Source organism: Scatophagus argus, chromosome 7, assembly GCF_020382885.2.
Source record: "Scatophagus argus isolate fScaArg1 chromosome 7, fScaArg1.pri, whole genome shotgun sequence".
NCBI classification, from domain to species: domain Eukaryota; kingdom Metazoa; phylum Chordata; class Actinopteri; family Scatophagidae; genus Scatophagus; species Scatophagus argus.
Genome location: NC_058499.1, coordinates 21447109 through 21469949, shown reverse-complemented (window position 1 = coordinate 21469949; position 22841 = coordinate 21447109). Strand labels below are relative to the sequence as shown.

The following is a 22841-nucleotide window of genomic DNA, read 5'->3' as shown; positions in this document are numbered from 1 at the left end:
CTAGGCCATTAAGAGTTTTCACTGAGTAACCTTCTAATTAAGGCTAGGCGATGGTAAGGACGTATTGCATGAATTACTTTCTTCATATGCTTTGCTCTGTATGGGACTTTCAAGGGGTTTATAGTCATTCTCCCTTTCTAACACTGCATAAATATGGCCTGTTCTTATGTAACTCAACTCAGAATACGTTCCTCATTCTCAAGCGAGCTCTTACTCAAAAGATTCGGTTGTAGCTTGACGTTTAATAAACTACTAGAGAATTACTAATCACTTAATTACATAAGCATTATGGTGTGTTATGAAGGCAGAGCGACTGTTCTTGTGGAAACACCACCTTAAAAGTGTTCCATAAACTGCAGTGTCATTAATTTGTGTTCAAAGGCCGAAAGGCAGAACTCCCTCCTGCTTTTATGTTCCTATGTCTGTTTACGTGTTCTATTGCAGTGTGATGACAGAGCGATAATGTGAGTATCACTGCAGCAGCCGGGATGCTGAATATCCACGTTGTGATTCAGAGCCAGAGGTGAGTCATTTCACTCCATCCAGATCAGCCTCCTCCATTTATCATTCAAGTTCTCACGTTACAGTATCAGGACCAATATCAAAATGGTGCCCGATACATGGTAATAAGTAATTAATAATAAGAAAGAATTCATATGCAAGGATTAAAATTGTTCTGGTGGAAACAAGTTACATCAGTATTAACTATATTGTTAATTCAGAACTTAAATTTATCGCTGAATATTCACTATTCATGTTTTTCCCTGTAGAAAAGATTTCCTCTTTTTTGGACATAGTACGAGACAGTCATTGCATCACGTACTAAGATTTATTGTGACCAATCCACAGTCGAAGGCTGACCACTAACTGTAGCTTTAGACTACAGTACCCATAATGCTATATGGGAGGTTGTGCGGGGATTCCACGGGTATGACTGTATGTTGAGCTAACATGTTAGTGTCCTGTCTCCTTACTATACACAATACAGCTTCTCTTACCTTATAAACTAGATTAAAATAAGCAACTCATTTAAGACGAGAGTGTTGTGAATACCATTTATTAGAAAAACACAGAGTTCAACATCTCTTCTGACATCCTGTGTGCTCACAGCAGTGGTGATGAACCTGTGCAGGGCAGCTCAGTCGGGACGGAGTGAGAGCAAACAAGTGGAAAAAGAAAACTATCGTAAACTGGGAACCAAACCAACTGGTTTAAAGAACAAAAGGGAGTGGAAAATTTTTCTTGGAAACCTGTGTAAAACAAAAACCCTCTCATCAAGGCCTGGAAGAAGTGAACCGTACTGACCAGCGCCCAAATAAACTACGCAGAGGCACTGAAATCCACTTCTCCGGTACGGTACAATATCTCAGCAGTATCTCTCACTCACACACATACACAGCTCGCACATATGCTTCATTATAATGTAATACAATATTCACATGCAAACAGAACGCAACTAAACTCTCCTTTGGTCAGATAAATAAATAAACAAAGTGAGCCGAGGTGGGTGAGGAGGCCTGCTGATGTACGTCATCCATCCTTGGCTGCCGAATGTTTCTAGTTCATTCAGATGCTGTGTTGACTGAGAGAGGCTGCAGCTGAGGTGCAACGAAGGCAAAGTGGTGTCCTGCCACTCAGGAGGGAGTGTGGGGTGGGGGCCGTAGGGGGGAATAAAGTCTGTGTTCACACTAAAAGCAACAAGTGGCCAGACGTGCTTTAATTTCTGCTGAGAGGTTACTCTCTGTGTGCTTATTGGCTGTGGAAGGCCAATTAGGTTTCTGTGCTTCTTCGCTTCCCTTACTGTCGCCATTTGGAACTTCATACACTTTGTGGAGGGGCTGTGAGTTTTACAATCAATGCCAGAGTCAGAGTTGTTTGTCCGTTAGTTTATTATCATTTCCTAACTGAACTGAGCTCAGTGTGGTGATGAAAATAGAAGCACTTGTTGTTGTCAGTGTGAGCACAGCAGTGGAGGATTCGGTGTGCGGCGCGTCTCATGCGGAGGGTGACGGTGTGTCTGGGTCTGGCTCGTAGTGGTAAGTGGCCTGAGCGTGGCTCCCGCCGTGCTGCTGCTGGTTGCCGTGGGCCAGGCTGTGTGCGGCCTGGCTCAAACTGTCCTGAGCCTGCTGGTTCGGGCCCTCGTAGCCTTGTGCTAGTTGAGGGCCCATGTTGTCTGGCCCCTGCCCAGGTGGCGGCTGGTAGGGGTCGTTGACAACCGGCGGCTGCGGCAGAGTGTCCAGCTCGTCCACCTGCGGTCCCGGAGGCTGCATGACCACCAGCTGGTCCTGGGGAATGTCTGCGGCGGCTGCGGCCAGGTTAGTGATGGACTTGGACTTGACACACTGGAAGTCCACGTGCCGGCTCTTGCCTTCTTCCTTCTCCCAGGACATGCGGATGAAAGGACGCTGGACGTAGTTGTAGATGACCTCTGGACGACCTCCAGGACGTCGCTTCACCTTCTCTTTATAGGTTGGGTAGCCTGGAGAAAACAAAAAAACAAAAATTAATCAGAATATCATTTTAGGAAATAACTACAGTTTTTGAGTCGCAGTTAAAGGACTCATTTGACATTTTGGGAAATATTTGCTTTCTTACTGCATCGCATGTGGAGACTGACCACCCATGTCTGTACACTCAGTATGCTGCAGGACCTAGGAACTACTTAGGTTAGCTTAAAGACTGGCAAAATTGGGGAGCAGCTAACCTGGCTCTCAATGGGCATTTGACATTGCATTCTAAATACACAGACAGCTTTGCAGCTAGAACAGCTTCCACTCTTCTGGGAAGACTTTCCACAAGATGTTGGAGTGTTTCTGTGGGATTTTTTGCCCATTCATGCAGCAGAGCATTTGTGAGGTCAGACACTGATGTTGGACCAAAAGGCCTGAATCACAGTCTCTGTTCCAGTTCATCCCAAAGGTGTTGGATGGGGTTGAGGTCAGGACTCTGTGTGGGCCAGTCAAGTTCTTCCACACCAAACTCATCCAGCCATGTCTTTATGGACTTTGCTTTGTGCGCTGGGACACAGTCATGCTGGAATAGAAAAGGACCTTCAACAAACTGTTGTCACAAAGTTGGAAGCATAGCATTGTCCAAAATGTCTTGGTGTGCTGAAGCATTAAGAGTTCCCTTCACTGGAAGTAAAAGGCCGAGTCCAACCCCTGAAAAATAGCCCCATAAAGAGTTGTGTCCGGATACTTTTGTATATACAGTGTATCTCATTTGAGTGTAAGAGTGTAAAAACACTTCCTCTTTTTATAAGGGGCTTGAACCATTTCTTGGTCAGGTCCAGTTGCCAGACAACTATATTGTCTGACACATAATCACCCATGGAACTGCAAACAATTAAGTGTTTTGGCATTGAGCTACTGCTTGGAAAAAAAACACACACTTTATTGGTGTACTGATCTGGAAGGTCTCACCTCAGGTACATCCATTACAACTTTAACTGGGTGCTGACATCATCCCCACTATGTAAACACATAATGATGACAAATCTGTGGCCCTGAGGGAAAGTTATTGTATTTTTTTGGGTGAAACTGGATCCATGACCCAAAATGTTCTTCATTCTCCACAAGTGTTGTATTGCAACTACAGAGGGGCTACTGTGGAGAAAAACAGCTGAAGGCAGACCTCTACAGAAACTAAATAGGCCCATTTACAAAATTATAACTACCCCAGAGAGTTGATCCAACCTCCTGACTTCACACTGCAGGATGAGCCTGTAAAACACATGCAATTCTTGCCAACAGCAGAAACATTCTACTGATGGTCCAGTAAGTGTTACATGCTTTATGAAAACACTTTGACTCAGTACCTTCTATTCCCAGTCGGATCTTTTTCAGTCCTCTGTCCTTCAGCACTGACTTGGCCACATCTCTGTTCTCTATGTACTTGAAGAAGCGGTACAGTTTGGTGCTGTAGATGACTGTGGAGGAAAAGAGGGACACATGAATCCACCACATGACCTTCAACAAATGATCTGAATCAGCACTTCCTTAAAAGAAAAAGAAGATATTTGTCAGCAGCCTCCCTCACCCCAAAAAAATCTCACAGTACTGTTTGACTTGTTGTCTGCCCATTTGTTCCTACTGAAGATAAAAGCTTTAAAAGTCTACCCTCTGCTAACAAATCACCCCTCCCCCCCTTCTACAGAGCTGGTTCTGCCCCGTGCCACCCTTCCAATAAATAATTAATAATTAAATAATGCAACGTGAGCTATAACTTGCAACAAGGCAGTTGAGGAGCTTATGCCAAAAAAAGACTATGTTCACTGCAGTGTTTTGTTTTAACTGGGGAAAGATTCACTTCAAATGCGGCTATCATCGACAGGCATTTCAAAAGCGAGAAAAAGCATCTCCATTTTGATCATGATCAGGCTCATTATTGCCATTAAATATTATGTGATATTATTTTTTTTGCCCAGACTGTCCACAACCAGCCATCTGCATCAGCAACAGCCTGGCTTTGTTGCTGCTTTGTCTTTGTGATCTATAAATAGTAATACTTGTGATATGACTACTTCTGTCCCAGTTGCTAACAGACTTTTTTGCTCTAATAGTGTTGTCTGTAACAACCCGGAGAGAAAACTTGTTTGCATTATCTGCAGTTGGCTCACTCAGACAAACAAAGAAGTCAGATTCATTACTCTGAAGTGTCACAGTGACCTGTTTTCATCAAAGCTGGTAACTGCAGCATCACCTGCGACATAACTGCTACAGAAACAAATCAGGTCGTAACAGTACGAACAGATCCAGTATCAGTGGCTCTGTATCTTACTCTGTGAGTACTCCTCTCCCATCTGTGGGGGGTACTCCTCATCCCAGTCCACCACGTCATCATCGGTCAGCACCACCACGTGACACTCCCTCTCTCCGCTCTGAGCGCTGGCCACCATCAGCGGCAGCACCATCTCCTCCAGGTAACACTCGAACTGACGCCGGGCCCCGTCGTTAGACAGCTCGTGCATCAGGGCGCCTGGGGAGGAGAGGGGGAGGACAGGATCCTGTATTTCTGCATACTCAGCATTGACGTGAATTTATGATTTTCCACTGATCAACAAGTGGAGTTAAGTCACCAAGAAACGCAGACAATGCCACCAAAAAAGGTGAATGAGTGATTAAGCAAAACTGGCTTTGAATGTCTGAATGTAGAACCTGTTGACGTCCTCTGAGCAGGCCTAACAAAGTAAGGGTGCAGGATTCTGGAGGTAAACTTGGGCTTAGTTTACAGTTTGAGATTAGGGATGTGAATAAAGAACTCCCTCCTATCTGTCAAAATCCTCTACCTCTGAGCTTATTAATTTCTGATACCTGTAATATAGCCCGACCCATCAGTACGTCTTCATTATAATCAAGACAAGACAAGACAACTTTATTTGTATTGCCCATTTTACAAGCAGCTTATCTCAAAGGGCCTTTCATAACATCATAGCAACATCCTCTGCCCTTCAACCCTCACATCAACTAAGGAAAAACTCCCAGAAAATCCTTTACCAAGGAAAAAATAGGAGAAACTTCAGGCTGAGCAACAGAGGAGGGATCCCTCACCCAGGACGGACAGTCACATGCATGCTTTTTTCCTATTCTGTTTCTACGCTGTGATTCACAGATAATGAAACAGTTGTTTTGATGCTGAACAGCTGCGCCACACTACTGTCACACAGAAAATTTATCAGGACTGGTTAATGGAATCGATAAAGAATCAGACTGATAAGCAGAATGCTTGGCATTAGTATCAATCAGATCTTTTCTCGTCCCCAGTTACTACAGCATAATGTCTTGTTCAGAGCAAGCCTGTGTGTTTCGGGAATGTTCTGGCTCTGAAATGCAGGCTCTACTGCACCAGTTATGACCTAAATATTACCTGTGCAGAGCTGCTTAAAGGTGTTAGCGTGGGTCTTTCCAGAACAGAAACTGACTGGACTCAAATGAACCACAGAAGCCACATTAAAAAGGCACTAAACTAATGATGAAAACCCATAAAAACCCCATCCTGCTGGTACAAGAAAGAGATCTGCTCTCCTTGGTTGGTTACAAGCTTGCATAACAAGCGTTAAAATCTCACAGCTAATCATGACCTACTTAAGAGCCTCATACACTCACACACACACACACACACACACACACACACAGAGCAGCAGTCTGTGAGCTGAAGCTGCTCCTCCCACACACATTTAGAGACAAACAAGAGGCACAAACAAGCCCAATAACAACACTAATACACAACGCACACAGACGATCGTCACCAACTGGTAATTACATTTAACAGTATGACATCATGTGCGTCAAATAAACATTTATGCAAACAACACTGATGCAGCTCCATGTATATAATCATGTACCTCCTGTGCCTACTTTTAGCACTGACTGATGGGTTATATTTACCATAACAGCACAGTAACACATAACATACAGTAACGTCCTACATATTTCAGCAGTATTACTAACTCCCACTTGCTCAAACATGCTGTGAAGTGAAACAGTTTGGAGGAAAACAAAACAGGCCAAGTCTATTTGGTTCCTCTATCATGCAATACAATAACAACGAAAACAACCTGAGCCCCACACTCACCACAGTCCGGCAGCTACATCGGTCTGCAGCTCAGCACACTTCAGACAGTAAACGCTGACAGTCGCAGCTGAAGAGGCAGCATGTCGACTGCTGTGTACTTACTGAGGTCTCTGCACTTGATGGTGCTGTAGTTGAAGGAGATGCAGAGGTAGTCACATGCCTCCCGCAGCTCAGGAATGGAAACGCCGTCAGGGCAGCGGATTATCCCCGATTTGTAGTAATCCTGCCATTTTCAGCAGTGCGCGCACACACACACACAGATACAGGCAGAATGGTAGGCATTCACACGCAAGCATGGGAGAAAAAACAAGACGCCATTATTGATGCAGCTCGCACAGCCGGCAGAGAGACGGGGAGGTGGGGGTGGGGGATGGAGAGTGAGCGGCGATGAAAATAAAATGCAACAAACGTCACAGGTGTGAGAGAGGAGAGAGGGAGAGAGTGAAAGAGAGAGAGAGAGAGAGACTAAGAGGAAAAAAAGGGGGTGGAGAGGAAGCGGTGATGACAATAAACGCTAACAGCATCACGCTCCTTCCCTGTCTCTGTCTCTGTGCAGCCTGTCTCCCAGGAGAGTTTCTACTAACACCACAGGCCCAGATGGAAAGAGACTGGACGGACACACACATACCAAAATCCATTATGCCATAAACACAATCAAGCAATTGCTTTCTCTTAGTGAGTGTGTCACCAAAGGGCCAAGGCAAGTGGAGACAGAACTTCCACTTGCCAGAAACATTTTGGAAGCTACATATCAACAAACGCTCACCAGGAATACTTTAAGGACTTTACTTACTTTAATTTTGTAATTGAGCTGGACTTTTGACCAAATGATGACTAACTACTCTGCTCGCCTCCAGACACAGCCTGGGCTCACAGTTGATGTTGGGATGCCAGAGCTGAGGGTTTGTGGGAAACTGGTTCTGTAGTAAAGTAAGAGAACTGCAACACTGTACTGTGATGGTGTATTAGAGCTGCAACAAATGCTCTATAAATCGATGAATCAATCATAAAGAAAACTACTTGCCAATCCTTTTGACAACTGATTAACTGTTTCAGTCATTTTTAAACATTTGCTGGTTCTCAAATAGAAGGATTAGCTGCTTTTCTTTGTCATTGTGAGAAGGTGAGCACCCCCCTTCTCTCTGTCTCCCACGAGGGACGCGTTTTGATAACGTGGCAGCGTCGGACAATTAAAATTTAAAAAGACGTTTCGGACTTTGTAGCGCATATACACGCTGACGCGGGTGTGCGCACACACACACACACACACACACGGAGAAGTGGACTCTTTCATCAGTTTATATATGTTTAAATGCTTGGTGACATGTTTGGCGTGGCGTACGCCATGGACGCTTCGGCGCTGAAAGTTCAGCCCGCTGCATCGCTCACTCACTACAACCACAACTCACCCATGTCAGTTTTCTCCCCGGTTTAGCATCCAGGCGTGTAGTGAGGTACCCACTACTCGTCCACCTCTTCATTTCAGTTTGTAAAGACTCTGGTTTGCCATACATTCACACAGCCACCTGCACTCCCGGTCCAGCTCCACTGCTCCTCTGCGGAAGCGCGCGCCGCTGCAGGGGCGGACTTTATTGGGCCCAGGGCAAGGGGGCACGGCCCATTGCACTCAGGGGGTTTTTATTTTTCTATGGTATTGGCTATGTGGTGTTTGTATAAAATTATTGTGTGGTGTGTACATATTTGGTGTGTGGGTAAATTAACTTGTGCATTATTTATTTGTTTGTATCCATTTATTATGATTATAGTATTGTATGGACCATTATGTTTATTGGTAATCCCCTCAATAATGGTTTGGACCATTTGGGCTCTACAAGCAGCCCTATTTAAAGGAGCCTCATTTTGCACTTGTTGTTCCTTGGGAGAACTAGTATGTGCTGTTGTGAGAGTTGGTTATCGGTGTTCAGTTCCTGCATTATTCCTGCATTTTGTCTGCCTGTGAAAACCTTGTGTTCTGGGAGATTAAAAGGATTTTTCCTGGCACCTGACGCTTTGCTGCCTCCTGTTTTCAACCTCTTCCACCTGAATCCGGTCTTGCCGAGATCCCGTTATTCGGGGAGACCACTCTGGTCCCTCACAGTCATTCATGATAATGAAGGAAGAGTCGTTTGGACTGGACAGAAGAAACAACATGAGGATGTCATGCCGGGCTCTGGGAAATTATAACGAGCACTTTTTCACAGTTTTGTGACATTTTAAAGACTAAACGATTAATCATGAACATAAATTGCAGATTAATCCAAAATTAAGATAATCGGTAGTTGCAGCCCTATTGTTTATTAGCAAGAATCTGGTGACGTGATACGCATCACAATGCAGAGTGAGGATCACAGTACTACTTTTTGTATAATCTCAGTAAAGGATTTAATGGTTGCTTTTATCAGTAAAAAAACTGATGGCAGAACTGTTCAGGTAAATAAATGATTAAATGTAATTATTTTAAAAAGCAGTATGACTCCCACGCCTTTCTCTGCAAGGAACATTTGAACTTTTACGCACCTCCAAAAATGGCGATGAAAATGCGACACGCAGAGATATAGGAGTGCACGCCATGCGTTTAGAAAACAACGGATTTGTTAACAACGTGTTTCTAGCAATGCGTCACTGTCGCTAAGCCATGCTGTGATGACAGTGACTGGAATTAAACTATAAGTCAGCACAAAAACAGAACCTCTGTTATTTAACAAGACCTGTTTTCAACTACATTTCAAAGTTTGTTCTCAAAACAGCAGCAGATTTAGCAGCTGCTCTGGAGCTTTCCGTCCAATCCATTATTTTCTGTGACACTCTGGCCTTTATTTGATGGCAAGCTCATTTCAGACATGGAATACACAATGTGCTGGCTTCATCAGTCAAAGTGCTGGATTGTTTAGCATGATCAGATGCATTGGGGAGGAAGAGGAAGGGGTGACACTTCTGGGGGAAAAAAGTGGTGAGTTGGAAGAGTTATGATAAGAAGGAGGAAATATGCTTTCTGTTCTCTCATAAAAACTTCTGGATTGACTTTCAACGTCAGTCTGTCAATACGAGCAGCGACGACAGATTAGCAGCATTGAGGGAGCAGAGTGGAAGAGAAGACTGGCACAGAAAGAACAGCAACAAACAGAGGCGGTACTGAGAGATGTCTTGTGTGTTATACAAATGGACAATGGAGGGAGATGAGTGGAAGAAAGTGAATTAAACAGCGAGAGGTGCAGTCTGTGTTTCAGAAGGGTTCTGAAGTCACTGGGCCCAAACGAGGGGAGGAAGGAAAGATCTGAGAAATAAGAAGGAGAAGAGGGAAGAAGAAAGGTGTAGGGGGAGGTAGGGAGAAAAACTGAAAGATACTGAGAAGATGAGAAAGAGGAAGAGTGCAGGAGAGAGGGAAAGCAGAGACAGATAGATGAAGGTGTGCTGAGACGGAACAGAGCAGCAGAGTGCGCACAGCTGTTTGGAGCTAAGAAAGTCACCTCACCAGAATGGCTCTGAACACTGTGGAGCTGATGCCATCGGCCACCTCAAACTCTCCCTTGTCATTGGGTCGTGTGAAGTTGTTGTCTCGCCCGGAGCCAAACATCCTGAAAACAAAACAGCAGATGAGAACACTGCTGCCATTTGCTTCATGTTCTGCTCGGCTTCGGAGCATGGAACAGTACATTGCTGAAGACACCAAAGTTGTGGCTTCAAAACTTCCTTGCAATCACAAAACAAAACTGCATTGTTTCAAACAAAAAAGTAAATCAAACAATTCTGTACTTAAATAGATGCAATCCTGACAAGAAAATACAACTGCTCTGTATTTTGCTTTTTTTTCGAAATAAAAAGTGATATCTGAACTTTTAAGCATCACAAATCGTTATTAACTTACAGCCTTTGTCTATACAAACACCATCTGCCAATTTCAGATTGAACAACAAGTCTGCTGGAATGCTTTAGGGACATAAAAGCAGGAGGGAGCTCTTCTTCAGCACCATCACAGTTAAAGCTTTTAGCTTTTGGCAATGGCAGATGGCCCTCTTTAGTAAAGCCAAAAGGGAAAAAAAAAATAATAATAATGATGATGTTTTATATGTAACCTGTAGAACTGTTCTGATACCAAACTGTTGCACTGCTTACAGCCCATAGCAAAGTGATACCCTTCCTTCTTTGGCTTGAAAAAGTATTGAACAGGTTTCAAAAGTAGCCTTGTGTTAAATTCCCACCTAAAATTTAAGAAATGTGTGAAAATGGCAAGAGATCAAAAAAGCAAAATTACTGTTTACATGCATTGGAGACATTGCATTTCATGCTGCGAACAGTTTCATACATTCAATGGGATTTTTCACATTGACAGTCTTCTTCAGTCAAAACTGTGTTTTTCTGTTTGAGCTTCACTGTGTAAAATGTGTACAAGGATGTTTTCACATTCATTGCTGAAAGTGTAAATGTTCTCTGTGATCTTTATAAATTGGGACGAGTGGCACCAAAGAGCAAAGTTTGTGACATGACAAACAGTTTGGAAGCCAGTCCTGGTCCAATATTCAGCACACATAAGTGTGAGGTGGAAACCTGAAGGCTCCAGTGCTCAAACACTGAGAATGGACTTTACAGTGAAGCAGGAGACCTCTTGTGTCTGGTAGTTAAACTTGTGAAATGAAAAACATTTGCATCTTTATAATTCTGCAAAATGGTTAATCAAGAATAGCTTCCATTTTATATTATATTCTTCAGCAAAAATATGTCAAACTCACATTAGAGAATTTGTGTGTTTGCGTAACGGCACTGTAAATCCTCCCTAGAACAGATACCACAAATGGCTTCTTTACTGTTGTTTAATCAATCTCTCAGTGGTTACCTGCCCAGCATGGTGTTAGGCTGAGCTGTGAAGATGGCAGGATCCACCACAAATCTTGTGTTGTCCACAATGAGCGTCACTCTTTCTCCCAGTCTCAGTCCACTGCGATGGCCCTCTTTACTGTTGAGGTCATAAACGTAGATCATATCGCACAGCCCTTGGCCCAATGTCTTTGAGTGATGGTCTGCTCCAGGGGGACCCAGGGGCCGAGAGATGTGCTCCACAGTCAAGGCCCCTCCAACGTGTGTATATGGAAGGGAAACCCTGGGTGGACGTGGACTGGAGGATCTGGAGGATGAGCCTCCGTCGCCACGTTCACGGTCTGCGGGAGAGAGGAGCACACGTGAAGACCAGTAAAACACGCTGTCTGTTTGGAGATGGGGACAAAACAATGGTAGGGCGATAAAACCTTTACCCCTCACCATGCTGCCGAGTGGGAGAAGTGACATTCCTGATGCAGGGTGTCAGCTGACTCTCCCCTCTCTCGTGGGAGGAGTCACGAGAACGATCACTGGAGCGCCGCCGCTGCTCCCGATAATGTTCTGCTCCTCCCCTCTCTCTCGCCCCTCCAACAGCACCGCCACTGGTCCCAGCCCCAGTCCCGGCCCCGGCCCCGTACAGACTCATGGTGCTGATTTGCTGCTGCGGGTGGTGGTCGCAGTCCAACGCTGACAAGCCGCACTGTCGGTCACTGCCAGAGAGACGAGAGGGCACACAGACAGCATCTTTCATTAGCACAGAACAGCCGCTGAACTTTAAAGTGAGACCACACAACTTATTGGCTGAATATCGATTTGTTCCAATTGGACTACAGCAGATGTATCTGGCAAAACACATAGTCTGTCTTTGAGTTTTAATAAAGATAAAAGATGACCAACGTCCTTCGTGATGATTTTGGCCCCAGAATAATATCACCAACAATTCCAAATATTTGATGTACCAAATGTGGTTTTTAAACAACAGGTCAGTCTTTTTCAGTCAACTGGTTCTTTCGGCACTTAAAATGCTGAAAATAATGGCTACTGCTTCTGATGTTGAAGTTATGGTGCTTTCGCTTGGTGTTCTCGGTGTTCTTGGATAAAACCCAACTGTGTCCAGGAATCCACAACTACTGGTTGCTGATTTCCCAAATATGTCAGTAATAACACAGAGAAAGAGAAAAGGGGAGCTGCTGAATGCACAAAAGAGAGAAAATGTAATATGCTAACTATGTGCACAAATGCAGACACTCAATTGCTCTGGGAGCATCACTTTCTCTGTGGTTACTCTCCTTTTGTGGTCATTCTAGGACATTTCTGGGACTTCCGAAGGGGCTCATGTTGGGGTAGTAAGCAAGTAGTGTAAGCTTAGTTACATTCCTGTCTAAAACTTGTAGATTTCTATAACAATATTTGTGCAGCTGGTTATTAGATGGTAGACAAAAAGCTGAGGAGGTCAAGGTGAGCACAAGCATCAAGCCAACAGTCACCACCACCACAGTGGGACCCCCTCGACCCCACCCAAACACAAAGAAACTACTGCTGGACCATCATTTATAAGCTTTCAGACCAACGTCCAGCTGACCGTGCAACAATAAACTGACATCATTTGTCTACTGTGGGATGACACTACAAAACATACAGAAACCAAAGCATGATTTCACGCAAGAATGAGATAGATTACTTGGTGCTCAGTTCAGATCCTCTCTAGGCACACTCACACAATAATCGCTCAAGGGGGTGAGGGGGTAGTTTTTGCTGAGCTGTGGAATGAGAAGAGAGCCCGTAAAATGGGCTGCAGTCAACTCATGTGAACCCTTACAGTCAGTGCTGCAGAAACAAGACCAACACCAAACTCTCTCACAGCGCCCCAGCATCCATTAGAGAATGTATCCATGTGAAACAATCTGAGAGAGCGGAACTCACTCAGGTACAGGACAACAAGCAGAAATGGCTTCAACTGTTTACTTGCTCTACAGGCTGGTTTCTCAGACATATTTGACTGATGGCTAACAACCACTCCATCTCGGCTCGGAGCAAGAGATGCTTCCTGGAGTGGTTCGCTGTAAGTTTGGTGTATTTCCAGAGATAGACAAGCAGTCCTGAGAGAGCTGTTACAATACCTGCCCTCCATTTCAGAAAAGACTTAAACACACAATCTCATGTAGGCATTACTATTATTATTCAAAAAAAGTGATGTGAAAGGTTTAATTCCTCTGACATTTCTGTTTTTTGGGTTTGAATAATGTCTCAAACAGTCTGTTTACATTCTGTTACATGGTCTGATGAAACATCTGATCCGCTTTGAAAATTTTATACATTAGGTTCATGTATGGGCAAGAATCTGAATGTAAACTACCAGTGAAAAGTTGGTATGGTGATTCTGAGAATCGCTACAGTATCATAAAACATAATATTGCAATACTCAAGTGTACTGATATTTCCTTACACCGCTATTAAATATGCAAATGAAACAGTAAATGGACTGTATATTGCCACATGTAGCCTGAAATATGAAGTAAATTTGAAGTACGGAGTAGGAAGACCATTTCCACACAGACAGATCACACAGACAGGTGCTAAACATTGTGGTGGAAAACATAAGTAAATTCAAAATGAGAGGGGAGATTTCCACACACTTACAGCTATGCAGCGTATTACAAAACGAACTTTCGGACCTTTCATCAGAACATACACAAGAACACAATGGACAAGCAGGCACGCAAAACCAGTCTCAAAATGAAATATACCCGCGCACACCCTGGTGGAACAAGCTCCACCCACATGACATGCCAAAAAATAGCCACGTGTCACATGGTAACAGTAATATTATAGACCTGTCTTGCTGTCTGAAACTGGATCACGCTGTATCACCAGGTACTTAAGGTTTTGGCACTGATAAAAAGGGAAAATGAAAGCAAACCGTTAATAATTCCTTTATTATTCACTTGTATTACGGTAAATTAAATCCATGTAGCTGTGTTGCCGAATCCATTTCACTTCCACTGTGACAGTTTAGCTGGCTATCTGATCAACAGCGTTAAGCTTATGAGGCAGAAACACATCCAGGTCTCAGTCATGAAGAGAGCTCTGTTCTCTTGAGAGGAGCTGCAGTGAAATACGATGATGACCGTTTATTGTCGGATATGACATCAGAGAGATGAAAAACGGGAGTAAGGATGGGTGGAGGGACAGAAAGAGAGTCTTCTTTTTTATTAATTTATAAAAATGAAGTTAGTGACGTATAAAGAGCCAGAGTACTGCCTTCTGCACTACACAGCGCATGACCAGACACATAAATAAACCACTAACACATAAAGGCCTGAACTAGCTGACTGAGGCACATTGTCATGGAGGTTTTATACTTCTACAAAAACAAAAAGAAATCAAGTGAATAAAAGTTCTTAAACCTGAAGGTGAGCTGTTCACATGAATAAGAAACGTCTTTTGTTTCCGTGCACCATGTCCAGTGAATGGGCTATGTATGTTTTGGCAGAGCATCAGAGGCTGGTAATTAGAGAAGCCTCCCTGGATACTGGCTGACATATGAGCGTGCTGGTCGGCGGGGTAGGTGGCCAGATGACTAACAGGCTGACTGAGTGTCTAATTGGCTAACCTGTCTGGGTAGGTAGACCCAGACAGAGTCGACCGAGCAACTCCAGTAAACTGACAACAACAGAATGATAAACAATGGAGTGCGATAAATGCACCTCACCTTGAATTTCCCTTACCGCCTGTGAGTCCACCCAGTCAAGGTCACAGATTCATTTTTGCTTGATCGCAAACTCTATACGGACACAAAAGATGTATGACACATTTACAATTCAGATGTAAAGAAAATCAGTGCATCTGATGCTAGTTAACGTTTGAATTGTACTCAATGGGGTATATTTCAGAAACAGAAGAGTAAACAGACCCCATTTTTCTGCTGCTTATAGCATGTTGGCTTCACAGCATAGCTGCAGACTCTGGTAATGTCCTTGAAGGTAAGGGTCACCATAGCAGCTGAGGAAAAGAAGAAATGTTCGCGAACGCACACACGTCTCCGTCTGGTTCGGTGTGTTCAGGTGAGCCGTCTGACACGCACAGAGGACAACTTCACTCAGTCTATTTAACAGAAGCTACCAATGAGAATGTGAAAAACAGCATACAAGGCTGTTCATGGAATTCACAGAACAGGAGCCAGACCTATTGCTCACTATGCAATGGTTATACACTATACTAAAGGGAATACCGCCAGAAACAATTAGGTCTCCTTTTACATACTGCCACAATTAAGTGATCTAGCAAGCTATGGCTGATTGTGAAATGTTGCCTGACAGAGCATAAATGCATGCTGTATCTTCAGTGGGATTTTAATGTGTGACAGAAATGGTATAATAAAAACAGAAGCAGGTCTTCCAGCCAACCAGGCAGGCAGCCAGTGGACAGACCAGTAGAACAGAGGGAACAAAGGAGCTGAGGAGGGAATACTTCACTCAGGGCAGGCAGTTCCTCTCATCTTTCACATGGCAATGCAAATCTACAGCAGCCAAGATCTCACACAGCCACAAAGAACAAGAGGGGGCTAACATTTCACTTGTCCAATTTCCTGTTAGAGGGCACCACCCCCTGATATCCCAATTTCCCCTGGCTTTTGCTGAATAGGTCAATTGCCTTTAGTGTTCACAAAAGCCCTGCGTGCAGGTTTAATGTGCTAAATACAAATCAAGTTCACCGACCCACCTAAGACACAATAACTCAAGACGTCCTGGCAGTCTATTAAAAGCATGAGGTGAGAGCCCTAAGGGGTGAGGGTTCCATCTATTATTTAGGGGCTGCTGACACCGACACACCGATGGGCAAAGATGGGGAATCTGCTCTCTGCAGCAGTCTGGGGTCTAAACCTGGCAAATGTAGATATAAACAAGGAAATACCCTCTTAAAAAATGATGTCAACATCATCCTTATTTTTATTTAAAAATTATTTTCTGGAAATATTATGGGGATTTCTCAAATCATGCAACATAAAACATTACTATTAAATATCATAAGATCACTGTTCACTCTCCTCTGAGTACCAGAGTCAGACGGAGTCCCATCAAGGATAATACAGTCAGTGATTCTCTTTCTAGGACACTATAAAAATCTTCATTCCAGTAAATTGTACCAAGACCAAGGTATTAATAGCGTGTACGTGAAACACAATGACCGAGCTAAAACCCTGGTGCTTTGCAAGCGGACGTGCACCTACCGGTCGGTATCCGAGGGCCAAGTGAAGACAAAGCAGCAGGGGATGAGCTGCGGGATGACAGCGGCACAAAAGCCTTGCGCTCCTCCGAACAAAGCGGGCTTGCCGGCAGCTTCAGCATCCTCGCTCATTACTTTCCAACTTCATCGGCATCGTTTCACAAACTCAACCTGGACTTAAACTCTCTGGTAAAATCCACCGCTTCGATTTATAAGCATGCAACGTGTCTACAAGGCGAGGAGACGCGCACCGGCGAATCATTCGGAGTCACCGAAGGGACCTTAAACTGTGAATGGCCGCGTGCTTGACTGAATCAGGGCGATGCTGCGTTCAAGTTCTCGTCGTAAGATCCCCCTTGTGAGTACTCCATGTCGGCAGTGTGGCATTTCATGGAAAATGATCGTTCATAACAACTACAGATCCTACTTGTATCAACTGTAGGATATCTTTAGGTTCATTTCACTCAGAAACTCCAATTATTAGACATCACGTGTGACAAATGTTATAGAAATTGCGCCGGAATCAAATTTATCTACCTGAACACCGCCGAAATCAATTTTGAAAAATTAAAAACAAGGAAATATAATTTTAGTACTGTCAACGCTGTGAAAAATTAATGTTTTGATGCCAAAGAAAAACATGTAGGCCTATTAGTCAGACGAATTGTCTATTGGTGGCAGTCTTAAGCATTTGTTGTGTAATGGACACACATATTTATTTGCCATAAGTCATGCTAAATGGATGTTCCAGTCAATTTTTATCCTTTTGGCAGACGCCTCAAAGATGTTCTTCAACCTGATCATATAATTGCAATATTATCCAACATCACCTGAAGGCAACATCAAACAGGCACTTACTCAATCACTCTGAGTGCGAGACTGTCAAGGGCAGCTTTCCTTCTCGCACGGGAGGAAAAAATAATAAATAAACCTGAAACAACACGAATGTACACTATATAGACAAAAGTACTGGGGTTAGGCTGTTGTTGGGCAGTTACTTCCAGTGAAGGGAAATCTTAACGCTTCAGCATACCAAGACATTTTGCTATGCTTCCAACTTCGTGGCAAAGTTGAGCTGTATAACTTGTCATTAAGATCAGAAGTGGAAAACGCAACATGCTATAACACAATATTATTTCATATTCACAAGACAAGCTGCATTATCAGCTGCTTTTAAAGACCCTGGTTGACTCAGCCATGTCAAGAGAAACTGTACTGACAATTTTGCCTTCTACCCACTATAGTAGTAATATAAATAATTCACACTACATCAAGGGTACTACACCGAGGTTATAAGAGGCACAAAACTGAAAAGGCTTTGCTACCATGCGCTTATAAGTCTACATTCTGCGATTTAAAGTACAGTATCAACAGTATAAAAAGCCACTTTTACGGAGGTCAACTTCTGACTCCTCTTACGTCATTTCAGGGTCCAGATGGAGCCATCAACAGACCACTTCCGGCCTCACCATAGGTTTATCCTCTAGAGAATAATGGTCTCTGGTAATTCATATCATGGACACGGTGTGGGATCAACCATGAGAACATCTGTCTATACTACAACACCGACCTGCTGACTACCAGTCTATCTAAACGCTGGACAAATACTGTGCTGTTTTCGTGTTATACAGTTTATTGTCAGATGAACTCTGCTGTTCGTCTTTTGTTTCATTACTGCCATTTCAAACAACTGAATGGATATGATGTATTCTGGTAATAAGTGTAAGTTACACATCGATCACCCAGCACAAAATATGCAAAAGACGTGCGTGACCAGTGTGGACTCGAAAGAACGTCAAATGTTCAATTTCTGAAAAATAACTAGCAAATAAGATATTTTGTAAAATGAATGTGTGTGGAGATATCAGCAACCTACACACATGGGTGTTACGGTCTGTAAACAGAGGGGATGCCATGTTGAGTTATATTAAACTGTGACCAAATGTGTGTTGTTGTTTTTTATCTCAGCAAAGAGCTTGTCATCTGCAAGTTGTAACGTTAAGTTAAAAAGGCAGGGGTTACATTAGCTACGCTACAACAAGTGAAAAATGAAACACGTTTGTATATTTTGAGGCAAAGACTTTCGCAACAACTTGGTCCCTTATGGTAGACAAATTATGGCCAAACTGGCTAAGCTGGAGGTAGGTTAGACTCAGCAATTTTAGCTTTGACAAACAAAATAAAACGTACTGAACCCACGTTATTCTCGAGCATCAAATGACAATTCCAATACTGTTGAACTACCTAGCAAAATGTAGCGCTGCTCTTCTTTGTGACTGAGATTGTGTATGAACTTAACAACGATGTCAAAACTCAAGACGCTTTACAAAGACATTAGAGTGGCTAAGAGGATTTTAAGACTTTTTGGTCAGGCTGTTAAGTTAGCGTTAAATGCTAAGCTAAACACCGCAGGCTAACGTTAGCTAGCTGGCTCTATTAACAAGAGTTTAAAACAACTTTTATTTACCTCCTTGCGTTACATTCCGATTTGACGATATATCCGAGTGCTTAAAGCGTGTACTGTACAATAACTAAAAAACGTGGAAGTCAAAATATCAAGAGTTTTCGAAGAGACCCCCCAGCTCACATGAAATACTACCACTTGGCTGTGTGTTCTTTGTTTTGGTTTGGTAAACGGAGTTCACGTTAAGCATATCGCGAGACAACCGCACATTCCAAGGCACAACCTCCTGTGTCTGCGCACTAGGGCACACGCGCGCGCACACACACACACTCTCACACAAACATCTATCGTATCGCTTTAGATAACGATATCCCTACATTTTTGAATGCATAACCCATAGTAGCAACATTTAAAACGATATTATTCAACATATTTTTTTCATATTATACACGCATATCACACTTATAAAAATAAAACTGTCTGCTTTATGTAGTTAAACACAGGGTCTACATATAAAAAATACAGTTATGTCCATGTTGCTGAAGTGCATAGCCTATTTTTGAGCCTAATAAACATAACATAACAGCAGTTCATAATCATATTAATTCATGATCATAAACAACAATATTGGTCCAACTCTCGGTGTCCTTCATTTGAAGTAAGTAGAGTCAGTGGCTTACAACACCACTTGTTAAATACAAGTGCATACTCAATGGAGACATTCTTCCTCGACCGGGCAGTTTCCCTTGAAAGATCAATTTCATAAATAAGAATCGAATAAATAAAGTGAAAACATAAACAAAATAAAAGTGCATTCTAATAAAAGAGGGACACGTCCAGACATGAAACATTAAAAAAAAAAAGTCATGATAAAAATGAAAAAGGTAGCCTAAAGTTCTGATTAAAGACTGCTGGAAATGTTGTTCCGAAGCTCAAATAAAATCAAATAAAAAAATCATGATTGCTTTGACTTGAGGAGATTTTCCAAGAAGTCCAAAGCGTACTGGATCTCCTCCGGTGTCAGGTCGTCCAGGTCGGGCAGCTCCTCGGAGCGCAGCCTCCTCCTTGACGGTCCCGCCTCGCCGCTGCTGTCCCGGCCGGGTGCTGTGTGGATGCTCCGGAGCCTCATCTGCAGCCACTCCCGCCGCTCCTGCGCCTGCTTGTGCTCCCCGAGGTTGTGCATTAGCTGGACCTCACTCACAGTCCTTTTCCTGCACACAGAATCATGACATTTAGTTTAACAACACTAAATCTAAACCCTAAATGAGGTAACGAAGTCCTCTCGCAGTGGAAGTGGTCTTAATTGATGGAAGGAGATTACCTCAGCGGGCGCGCTTCATGGAGAGCGAAGAGGTGTAAAACGCAGAGTGAAATGAACAGGATTTTAAAGTCCAGATTTTGCATGTTGACCTTGATGACCTGTTAACATAAAAAAAAAAAGAAAACGATTTGTTGTAAATTTGTGAATATTTGAAATATAGCGCAAAATTTTTGTAACTAAAATTTCTGCTGTGTGTCTTTATCTTGTAACTCTTACATTCCCATAGCTTATTAAACGATCAGATATAGTTTGAAAACGGATTTCTCTCTACACTTCAGCTGAGCATGTGTTCGGCCTACATCTCTGATTACACAAGCGGGACATACCTCTGATGGTGGCTTCTCCTCAGTCTGATGAAAGTAAAACTTGTGGTATAGAGTGAAGTCAGTCTGCTTTGGTGGTTAGCTCCTATCGGTTATGATAAGCACCGGACTCTCCAACTTCCTTTTATAGCCGCCAGGGTCCAGCCATTGATGAGCTGCCTTAATTATTGCTGTTGATGTCACACCTTCAGCTCCTGAGGGGGGCAGGACAAGACTGACAGCACCTCCTCTGAGCTTCAGGCTTTCACCGCTCTCATACCACAGCAAACTAATGGCTTTGCATGCTGAACCCAAATACCTAAGGTGCACAAAACACATATGCACCAAAAGTTCAAACCTTACAGGAATTCTGCATTTCCCGAACATAAATCTATTGATTTATTGTTATTTCTACAGATATTTCTCCGCCTAGTTGTATTTTATTTCTCATATGGCATCACTATAATGTTTATCATCATGTGTCCATGCTGGTAGTTATTCCGATTGAAGTGATCACAGGATGACTATACAGTTGTTTTACTAAAAGTTTTTACATTCGAAAGCCTGTTTCCCAGACTAAAACTTTCCCAAGCACATTTTGAGTGCAAATCTTCCCTTCACATTTTTAATTTTGCATGCCTCTCTGCTATTTTTTCCCTATCTGTGTGGAGTGGTCAGCTCTATCAGTCCACATCTGATGTGACCTTTTTTGTCTGACTCCCAGCCTGCTTCACAACAATAGCAGCAACATTTGGATGGATTTATGACCCTCATTGACCACTAGGGAGTTTCCTTGGTTACATAGGCATTTTACTCAAGAATTAACATTGTTTTAATGAGTTCACCTCCCAAAAAGAGCTTTTACACTGGCCTGACGTCAGGGAAAAAAACATCCTGAATCAAAAAGTAAGTGGGGGTTCAGGAGATGTGTCAGTGGGTGACGCTGTTGCCGTCAATGCCTCGGTCATGAGTGGTGTGTGTATGCATGAATGTGTGTGTGCGTGTCAACTTGGGAATCTCTGAGCATCGGGAGGGTAATTTATTTTAAGATATAATATATATTTTTTGGTTCAACTGCAAGACTTACTGAAATGAGGACAATCAGAGGGTCATTTCACATGAAAACATATGTCGCTCAGATCCATTGTGCTGTCCAGACGTTTGACAGATATATGATATTTTTAAGGCTGAAATCAGCATTTGAAAGTTTAAATGTGGTGATGATATCAGTGGATGCCAAGTTTTTATATAAACAAATTATATAGGCATAAAAGGAAACTTTATCAGTCTGTATCAGGCTAGTTATAGTAGACAGGAAAATACTTTAGGTTTCCTCTGCCCAGATATCCACTTTAAAAAAAGCATTTTCTTCAAAAACTTGGCTGGTTGGAATAATCCAGAGACCTCACTATGGATTGATTTCATTGCGATACCTTTTTCTATTAGGATTTTTAATGTTTTTGATGCTTTGAGGACCACAAAGGAAAGGCCTTCATCACTGCGAACATTCTGACTTGTCATAGCAGGACAAGCACAGGTGTTACTACCAGTGTTGTAGTCATCAAACTTCAAGTCCGAGTTCAGTCGAGTCACCAGTTTAGGAGTCCAAGTCAAGTCCAAGTCATTCAAGAAAAATACGAGTCACAGGTCACAAGTCCAAGACTCGAGTTTGAGTCATGGACTTGAATACGACAATGCTGGTTACTGCTGTAATATGGTAAGTGACGACGCTATCCCATTAACCATTACAACATGACAGTGATGCAGCATGGACAACATCAGGACCTTAAATCCAAATTGTGGTAAAATGTAACCAGGTACATTTACTGAAATGAATCACAAATGACATGAACAATAACATGAATTATTCATTACATTTCAAATGTCCCTTCCTTACTGTCTGTCATTCAGGAATCAGGGTCAAACACTCCTGACCCCCATCATCTTTCAGCCACAGGTGTCCCAGGGAAGATCAATTCATGGGATCACACAGGCCATGTTAGAAAGAAGCACCCTACTACTTATTATGGTCACACACCCACGCATAGTACACATTAGGTAACCATGAGGGTATGAGTTTTCTAAATGTAGAGTGAGCTGGGAATGGCCATGTCATGACATGGAGACCCTGTTCACACCAAGCCCCTTTATCTGTGATCGAACTGATTTAAAGGTTATAACAATTAGACATGACACTGCAGTT

At 42.9% G+C, this 22841-nt stretch overlaps 2 protein-coding genes across 3 annotated transcripts; both read right to left on the bottom strand.

Annotated features, from left to right (window-relative positions):
* Window positions 1-1041: 1041 nt before the first annotated feature.
* Window positions 1042-19256, bottom strand: LOC124062030 (BTB/POZ domain-containing protein 10-like). Of its 2 annotated transcripts, none has more exons than XM_046394451.1 (8): window positions 19079-19256; window positions 11827-12095; window positions 11405-11726; window positions 10046-10148; window positions 6676-6796; window positions 4780-4977; window positions 3818-3928; window positions 1042-2479 (listed from the first exon to the last, which is right to left on the bottom strand). In XM_046394451.1, exons 2-8 carry the CDS (start codon window positions 12029-12031, stop codon window positions 1995-1997), a joined length of 1545 nt encoding a protein of 514 aa, XP_046250407.1. In that variant the 5' UTR covers window positions 12032-12095; window positions 19079-19256; the 3' UTR covers window positions 1042-1994. The 2 variants fall into 2 exon arrangements, with proteins under 2 accessions (XP_046250407.1, XP_046250406.1); XM_046394450.1 differs by lacking the exon at window positions 19079-19256 and adding an exon at window positions 16616-16885.
* A 616-nt stretch (window positions 19257-19872) lies between these two features.
* pth1a (parathyroid hormone 1a) lies at window positions 19873-20909 on the bottom strand. The gene is made up of 3 exons (XM_046394755.1): window positions 20663-20909; window positions 20337-20434; window positions 19873-20226 (listed from the first exon to the last, which is right to left on the bottom strand). The coding sequence occupies exons 2-3, from the start codon at window positions 20417-20419 to the stop codon at window positions 19971-19973; spliced, it is 339 nt and encodes a 112-aa protein (XP_046250711.1). The 5' UTR covers window positions 20420-20434; window positions 20663-20909; the 3' UTR covers window positions 19873-19970.
* Window positions 20910-22841: the final 1932 nt, after the last annotated feature.

Bases quoted from the DNA above. Each gene is read 5' to 3' on its own strand.
- pth1a (XM_046394755.1), bottom strand. From the start codon at position 20,419: ATGCAAAATCTGGACTTTAAAATCCTGTTCATTTCACTCTGCGTTTTA. The intron at 20,227-20,336 runs GTAATCTCCTTC...TTCTGTGTGCAG, and splicing joins CATGAAGCGCGCCCGCTGAG to GAAAAGGACTGTGAGTGAGG.
- LOC124062030 (XM_046394450.1), bottom strand. From the start codon at position 16,743: ATGAGCGAGGATGCTGAAGCTGCCGGCAAGCCCGCTTTGTTCGGAGGA. The intron at 12,096-16,615 runs GTAGGTGCACGT...TCTCTCTGGCAG, and splicing joins TGGCCCTCGGATACCGACCG to TGACCGACAGTGCGGCTTGT. The intron at 10,149-11,404 runs GTAACCACTGAG...TTTTGTTTTCAG, and splicing joins CCTAACACCATGCTGGGCAG to GATGTTTGGCTCCGGGCGAG.